The sequence below is a fragment of the Colobus angolensis genome, unplaced genomic scaffold (assembly GCF_000951035.1).
Source record: "Colobus angolensis palliatus isolate OR3802 unplaced genomic scaffold, Cang.pa_1.0 Scaffold115, whole genome shotgun sequence".
Classification (NCBI taxonomy): Eukaryota; Metazoa; Chordata; class Mammalia; order Primates; family Cercopithecidae; genus Colobus; species Colobus angolensis.
The window spans coordinates 1,512,867-1,521,537 of record NW_012112586.1 but is presented as its reverse complement, the minus strand read 5'-3'; the positions used below and the strand labels follow the sequence as shown (position 1 = coordinate 1,521,537).

At 50.5% G+C, this 8,671-nt stretch overlaps 1 protein-coding gene across 1 annotated transcript in view; it reads left to right on the top strand.

Annotated features, from left to right (window-relative positions):
- The window catches only part of ULK1 (unc-51 like autophagy activating kinase 1), a 77,320-nt gene that overhangs the window by 15,505 nt on the left and 53,144 nt on the right, over positions 1 to 8,671 (top strand). The window contains exon 2 of the mRNA XM_011961383.1: positions 2,712 to 2,905. Within this exon, the coding sequence (XP_011816773.1) occupies positions 2,712 to 2,905 (194 nt within the window). The remainder of the gene's footprint in view (positions 1 to 2,711; positions 2,906 to 8,671) is intronic.

The window sequence follows — 8,671 nt, the reverse complement described above, 5'->3', positions numbered from 1 at the left end:
AGAGGTTGCAGTGAGCCGAGATTGTGCCACTGCACTCCAGCCTGGGCGACAGACCAAGACTCCGTCTCAAAACAAAAACAAAAACAAGAGTGGACTTGGCCAGGCATGGTGGCTCACACCTGTAATCCCAGCACTTTGGGAGGCCAATGGTGGCAGATTGCTTCACCTCAGGGGTTTCAGATCAGCCTGGGCAACATGGCAAAACCCTGTCTACAAAAAATTAGCCGGGCATGGTGACACGTGCTGGTAGTCCCAGCTACTTGGTGGGCTGAGGTGGGAGGATTGCTTGAGCCCAGGAGGTGGCATTTGTAGTGAGCTGTGATCGTGCCCCTGCACTCCAGCCTGGGTGACAAAGTGAGACCCTGCCTCAAAAAAAAAAAGCAGACTTGAGATATATTTTAGACCCTCCCAGTGGCACTCAGCGCCTTCTCCTCCTGTCAGTGATTCTGTTTTCCTGTGGGCATAACTTTATTCGAAGTAAATGTCAAAAGTCTAAAATTCAGACCAGCTCCTCTGGAATGTCAAATCAGGACAAACGATCTCCCAGCAGCTCCTCCCCAGGCTGCATCCCAGGGCTCGTGTCCATGTGGTCTGGGGAGCACCCAGGAGCACCCCACCTTGGCCTGACCCTCGCTGCTCACTCCCGCAGCCTGGGGAAGGAGGCGTTGTGGACTTTGCCTCTTCTACAGGGCAGGAAACACAGGCCCAGAGACAGAAAAGCCCACCGAAGTCCCTGGGGGCTGCAGTGAGGCCTTGGCATGGGGGCCCGGCCTTCTGATTCTGGTCCAGGTGAGAAGACAACGCTATTGGTATCAGGTCCACAACCCTGTCTGTGAGCCAGGGGTCATTAGACCAGGAAGGGGACTTGGGGCCACAGCTCACAGGCCGTGATCCCACAGCCGAGAGGGGATGGGTTTCAAGAGCTCGACGGGAGGGGTGGCTGGACATGCACCGCACAGGTACTTCATTCACTCCCGCATTGACTCATGCATTCCACGGTAATGATGAGGTCTTCCAAGCCTTTTTTTTTTTTTGAGACGGAGTCTCGCTCTGTCACCCAGGCTGGAGTGCAGTGGCCGGATCTCAGCTCACTGCAAGCTTCGCCTCCCGGGTTCACGCCATTCTCCTGCCTCAGCCTCCCGAGTAGCTGGGACTACAGGCGCCCGCCACGTCGCCCGGCTAGTTTTTGTATTTTTTAGTAGAGACGGGGTTTCGCCGTGTTAGCCAGGATGGTCTCGATCTCCTGACCTCGTGATCCACCCGTCTCGGCCTCCCAAAGTGCTGGGATTACAGGCTTGAGCCACCACGCCCGGCCTCCAAGCCTTTTTTAGATGAACAGATTCAAGTTCCCTGTGTCTCAGACTTTACATTCCAGCGGAAGGAGCTAGAAAACAAGAAATAAACAAAGGAGAGACCGGGCACGGTGGCTCACGCCTGTAATCCCAGCACTTTGGGAGGCCGAGGTGAGTGGATCACCTGAGGTCAGGAGCTGGAGACCCGCCTGACCAACATGGCAAAGCCCTTTCTCTACTAAAAATACAAAAATGAGCCAGGCATGGTGGTGCGCACCTCTAATCCCAGCTACTCAGGGGGCTGAGGCAGGAGAATTGCTTGAACTCGGGAGGTGGAGGTGGAGGTTGCAGTGAGGCGAGATATTGCCACTGTACTCCAGCAAGACTCTGTCTCAAAAAAATAAATAAATAAATAAAAATTAAAAATAAATAAACAAATGAGGAGAGTTTCAATAACAATTTACGAAGAAACCTAGTGGTTGTGCTACCAAGGTGTCCTGTTTGGGATGATGCCTGGGGAGGATCAGCTAAGGAAATGCTACATTTCTGCTGGAGGATACCAAAAAGGAAGAGGTGACTCCCCAGCCACGTTCACAGGCACCCAGTGGCCAACCCTGCAGCCAACCTTGGTCTGTGGACTCCTGGCGTCAGCACTTGACTAGGGGGCATCAGGGAGAGCCTCGAGAAAGCGTGTTCTCTAGTTGCAAAGAGTCTGTCAGTGCAAAGGCCCCGCAGCTGCCAGGTGCAGGGGATGAGGAGGAAAGAAGGTGCTGCTCCCGTTAGGGGTTTGGGGTTGGTGCAGGTCAGAGACGACAGGGGCTCAGACGCAGTGGTCGGGGGATGGAGATAGGAGGGCAGGACTGGGGAAGGGAGGGGAAGGAGATGGGCATTTGGGTTGGATGTAGGGGAGGAGGGCGGGCGTGAGCTCAGGAGACTCACCTGGGCGTTGGGCCTTGGGTAGAGCTGCACCATTTACAGAGATGGGTGGATTTGTGGAGGGCAGGTTTGCCCGCCTGCTTGGTGGAGCCAGGGATTGAGGATGTTGGAGGATTCCATGTTGGAGAGCAGAGGTGTGGGGAGCAGGAGCCTGCTCTGGCCCTGACTCAGCCCTGCAGGGGTTCTCCTCCCTGTGGTGGCTCTGCCTGCCTTTCAGATGTGCTGTGAGGCTGGTGACCTGTCTGTCCCATCATGGGGCCGGCTACCGCTTGTGTCAGGCTGAGTCACAGGCAAGCTGCAAAGTCCTTGGGGCACTCTAAGGGCCTCTGCAGGAACCAGTCTGGCCGGCTGCAGGCTCCTGATCAGCTCGGGCCTCATTTGGGAGCTGCTGAAGTTCAGGGGCTGGAGCTCTCTGGGCTGGGAAGATGCTGGATAAAGCTTGGGTCCCTGGCCCTAGCAGTTCCTGTCTTCCACTGTCTTCAGGCCACACTGGCCACAGCTCCCAGCCCCCTCTGTCCCACCCTCACCTGGGCCTGGTGGAGAGGCTGGTGGGACTCCCATACTACCGGGCAATGGTGCTTAGGAAAAGTGACTTTAGCAAAAGCTTCCTATGCACCGTTTGTGCTCTTGTCCTCCCCTTTGCCTTCTTCCCCCTCCTCACGTCCTTTTTGGTTGAGGTGAGACTCACATGACATAAAATCAAACATCATGAAGTGCACAATTCAGTGGCAGTGCACAGTGCTGTGCAACCATCTCCTCGCGCCAGCTCCGAAATGTTTCATCACCCAAAAGGAGATTGCACACCCATTCGCAGTCACTCCTTAAGCGTCGCCCCCCCAGACCCTGACAACCACTTTATTTTAATTTTCATTATTACTTTTTCACACAGGGCCTCACTTTGTTTCCCAGGCTGGAGTGCGGTGGTGCAGGCATGGCTCACTGCAGGCTCAAACTCCTGAGCTCAAGCAATCCTCCTGCCTTGGCCTCCCAAAGTGCAGGGATCACAGGCGTGCACCACTGCACCTGGCCTCACTTCCTGTCTCTGTGGATTTGCCTGTTCTGGGTGTCTCATATAAGTGGTGTCATACGTCATATTGTTACCGGGGGATCCTTGTTCTTAGAGCTCCCAAGATGGTGGCGGTCGTTTCCAAGATGGCGGCAAGCCTCTTGTTCTCTGACCTGGGGTTCCTGGCCTCACGGATTCCAAAGAATGGAAACTTGGGCCATGCGGTGAGTGTTATAGCTCTCTTAGAAGCCGTGGGTCACAGAAGAGAACCGTGGAACCCAGCAACTAGTGTTCAGCTCAATTAGGATGAACCTGGGCACTTAGCCGTGTGGGAACAATGGCGAACCTCTAGCCCAATCGGGGGCAACAGTGGGTGCCTCGCTGGATCAGGAGCGCAGCGGACGCCCTGTCGGGTCTGGAGGGGTGGAAGTCAGTGGCGGGTCTGCGACGGTGACATTCAGCAGTGGTGGACGGCGAGCGAAAGCTCAGCTCTGTAACAAACACGGACCAGAAGAGTGTGCAGTTGCAAGATTTAATAGAGTGAAAACAGAGCTCTCATAAAATGGGAGGGGACCCAAAGGGGGTTGCCATTGCCGGGTTTATATCCCGATCATTGTCCCTCCCCCTGTGCTCTCAGGTGATAGATGATTGGCTATTTCTTTACCTCGTGTTTTAGCCTAATTAGCCTTTTAGTGAGCTCTCTTTACTACCTGACTGGTCGGGTGTGAGCTAAGTTGCAAGCCCCGTGTTTAAAGGTGGATATGGTCATCTTCTCAGGTAGGCTTAGGGATTCTTAGTTGGCCTAGGAAATCCAGCTAGTCCTGTCTCTCAGTCCCCGCTCTCAACAGGAAAACCCAAGTGCTGTTGGGGAGGTTGGCCGATGACCACTCTAACTGCTTCCTGCTGAATTGGGGCATAGTAGGGGTTGCACAGTTGAGATTTCCTCGGGAGGGGTGCCTTCGATGTCATCAACATCGGAGCATGGGCTAGCAGGCCGGTCCCTGGGTCTGTGGTAGATCTCAGTCATGGACTGCACCTGAGGCTCCATTTGAAGAACGATGTGTAGTTTTACAGCTTCGATTCTGGAAGAGACAAACTTAACAAGAAGGTTAAAGATACAGGGATTGAAATGTATGGCCTGCAGTGCAGGGGATTCTTTCTTTAGCACACTTCACAGGCCCTGACTATCTTTTTGATGGTTTTGAAAATGCCTGGTCCAGTAAATGATGATTTGGCCATCTGATGGGTGCTATCAATACCTAAGTGAAAGGTTTGGTGAAGGGTTTTAAGTAATTTCCATTGGTTAGCTGCAGGCAAAAGTATTTTTCCTTCTTCGGTGGCCAGCCATCCTGAAGGGAGGAAACAATGTCCTCATGAGGTTCCCCATTCTATTTCTCCTGCTGAGTACTGCGGCTTGGTTTCCCAGAGGGGACTACCCCATACTAGGGGTCCTTCTATAAGTATTTCTAATGGTCCTTCTATAAGCATTTCTAACGGAGAGTCCCACCTTGCAGCTCTTTTGGCTTCAATATCCGCTTGGCAGTTCCCTTCTATTTCCCTTTCCTTGCCTTTCTGATGACCTGGCAGTGTAAGACTGCCACCTCTTTAAGTTTCTGTACAGCCAATAATAATCTCCTAGTGGCTTCCTGATGTTTGATAGGTGTTCCCTTGGAAGTTAGGAATTCCCTTTCTCTCCATATTGCTGTGTGGGCATGGAGGACGAGGTAAGCACACTTAGAATCTGTATATAGATTTACCCTTTTTCCTTCTCCTAATTCTAGTGCCCAAGTGAGGGCTATTAGTTCTGCCAGCTGAGTACTAGTTCCTGGAGAGAGGGGATTACTTTCCAGTATTCCATTATCACTGACCACTGCATACCCCACCTTCCGAAGTTCTTTTTCTACAAAGAAACTTCTGTCAGCATACAAGTTGAGGCCGGGATCAGTCAAGGGAATCTCTAGAAGGTCCCCTCGAGCGGCGCAGGTTTGAGCAATTACTTGTTGACAGTTATGTTCTATTTTTTCTTCATTGTCTGGAAGAAATGTGGCTGGGTTGAGTTGCACAAGTGCACAGTAGCAGCACTGGCCCTTCAAGTAATAGAGCCTGATATTTAAGCAAACGGTTGTCTGACAGCCACAAGTCTTCCTTAGCAGTGAGTATGCCATTCACATCATGAAACATCCACACAGTAAGATCTCTTCCCCGTATCATTTTAACTGCTTCAGATACTAAGACTGCTACTGTTGCCACTACCCTTAAACAATGAGGCCAACCCTTTACCACTACATCAATTTCCTTATTCAGCTAGGCCACGGGTTATAAGCTGGTCCCTCGGACCTGTGTAAGGACTCCTAGAGCTATTCCTGTTTTTTCTGTGACATACAAAGACAATTCTTGCTCCGCTGGCAAGCTTAACACTAGGGCTTGGGGTAGGGCCTTCTTTAGGGCCTGGAAAGCTGCTTCTATTTCAGGTGTCCATCTTACTAAATGGGTACTGGCTTTCTGAGTTTTCTTAATTAGTGTATATAATGGTCTGGCTATTTCGCTGTACCTAGGAATCCGTGTTTGGCAGAAGCCTGTTGTGCCAAGGAATGCTGTTAGTTGCTTTAGTGTTTTGGGATGAGGATAAGCCAGTATAGGCTGGATGCATTCCTCACTGAGGGCCTTGGTGCCTTTGGATAATTTTAACCCTAAGTATTTAACCTGCTGTGAGCAGAGCTGAGCCTTTGATTTGGAAACCTTGTATCCACAGGTGGCAAGGAAATTTAAGAGCTCTTGGGGGGTGCCGGGTGCTGTGGCTCACGCCTGTAATCCCAGCACTCTGGGAGGCCGAGGCAGGTGAATCACAAGGTCAGGAGATCAATACCATCCTGGCTAACATGGTGAAACCCTGTCTCTACTAAAAATACAAAAAATTAGCCGGGCGTGGTGGCGGGCGCCTGTAGTCCCAGCTATTTGGGAGGCTGAGGCAGAAGCATGACGTGAACCCGGGAGGCAGAGCTTGCAGTGAGCTGAGATCACACCACTGTACTCCAACCTGGGTGACAGAGCGAGACTCAATCGTAAAAAAAAAAAAAAAAAAAAGGCACTTGGGTGGCTTGGTGGCACAAGGTTTTTGAACGGGTGGCTAAAAGTAAATCATCCATGTACCAAAGGACAAGGGTAGAGTTCCCCAGTCACAACTTAGTGGCTGGGAGAACTATCTAGTGACTGGCTGTCCTAGGACCCCTCGGATAGTGACAGGTCTGGAGGACAGTTGTCCGGGACAGGAGAGTAAGACTGAGAAGGCTGCGCCAGTGTCCAGGAGACAGTTAACCTCCTGGCCCTCAACGGCCAAGCACACCCGGGGCTCTGTGAGGGCGATGGCATGGGCTGGCGTTTGTCCCAGGCACCCTCAGTCCTGCTGCTGGATCATCTGGTTAGTGGCTTCTGACTCAGAGGACCTTCGTCTCCTGGGGCAGTGGGGCTTCCAGTGATTCCCTTGACATAAGGGGCAAGGACGAGGGGCGGCTGATTTCTATTCGGACAATCTTTTTTAAGGTGTCCTTGTAGACTACACTGGAAGCAAGCCCTATTAGGCATTCGACTTGCCCAGCCTTTCTGTGTTCCAGAGCCTCCACCATTCACTTGCCTGAGGGCCATGACTAAAGGGGTGGCCTTTTTCTTATCTCCTTCATCCCGTTCCACCTGCTCCTCCTGATCTCTGTTATAAAAAACTGAGGCTGCCAAGTTCAATAGGGTTTCTAAGTTTTGCTCCAGGCCTAAGGCAGACTTTTGAAGTTTTTTCCTAATGTCTGCAGCTGACTGAGTGATAAACTTATCCTTTCAGATGAGTTGGCCTTCCATAGAGTCAGGTGACAGGGAGGTACGCTTCCTCAATGCCTCCCGTAGTCTCTCCAGAAAGGCAGTAAGATTTTCTTTCTTTCCCTGTGTCATAGTGGACACCATTGAATAATTCATAGGCTTCTTCCTGGTTTTCCCTAGTCCTTCTAGCACGCAAGTTAGCAAATGTCTGCGGCACCAATCTCCAGGTTCTGATTCTGTGTCCCAGTGAGGGTCTACACCGGGAACTCCCTGCTGGCCTGTGGGGAATCGTTCTCTTTCCTCTGTTGTCATCCTGTCATTGATCTGACTGAGAAACCAGAGATCGCCAAACTCTCGGGCTGCAGTTATGGCGGCACTTCTCTCATTTCGGGTTAGTGTCTGATCTAGCAGTAACGTTGTATCTCTCCATGTCAGATCAGAGGATTGTCCTGACCTTCGTAAAACATCAACATAGCCATCATGGTTATCTGAGAATTTACCTAGGACTATTTTAATTTGCTTCAAGTCTAAGAGGGAAAAAGGTACATTCTCTCTGGCTGGGCCGAATTCTCCAGAATACATCTTAGGGGCGTTTTTGCCTTGGGAGAATGTTTCCCATCTGGAAAAAGAACATAGGGATGCCAGCACCCCTAGTCATTTTCCGATGAGCATGAGTCCCACAGTGTCCTCTAGGGTCCTAACGCTTATTCCTTTCCATGGTGCGTAACCACCCACAGACCTCTGCTTATTGGATTAGTTACACTCATCAATGTAACAGGTCCTGCACCTGTTTTCCCGCCTTTCTTGACCACAAAGAAAGGGGTCCGGGCTGCTGGATTCTAGTGGTCCTTTACCAGCATGCCCAACATTCTTTTTGCGCTCAAAGGCGAGCTCCTTTCCAGGGCGCATAACCACCCATAGACCTCTGCTTATCAGATTAGTTACACTCACTGATGTAGCAGTCCTACACCTGTTTTCCCGCGTTTCTTGACCACAAAGGCGGGTCTGGGCTGCTGGATTCTAGTGGTCCTTTACCAGCGTGTCTGACACTGCCTTTGCACTGGGAGTGAGTTCTAGAGCTGACCTGGGTTCCTGAGTATTTCATAATAACCCAGCTGCTGCATCAAGATGCACTCCTACAAACAACAGTTCTTATGCAAATTCATTTCAGAGAGGGTGTGGGTAACATTTTGAGTCAGGATTGAGATAGAGTTTTTTGATTCTATAAGTACTTTAAGGCTTGGCTGAATGCAAACAGCTCCCACATTTGAGTAGATCAATTATTATGCAATTTTCTTAACTCTGCTTCTAGAAGAGTTTCCCTCAATTATTGAAAACCCATTGTGTTGCCGGGAGCGGTGGCTCAAGCCTGTAATCCCAGCGAACTCTGTCTCAAAAAAAAAAAAAAAAGAAAATCCATTGTGTTTTCTCAATCACCTGGGAGGAACCATCTATTGTCCTGTCCTGAAGGGGATTGCTCCTAGGTCTGGTCAGACCTTTGTATGGTAATTAAAATTTAAATCCCCTGTTAGGAAATCCGCTGGGTTAAGGGAATTTTCAGTGGTTAATGTTATATTAACTTTCTCTAACAGAATAGTCCCATACTTTAAGATTTTTTTTTTTTTTTTTTTTT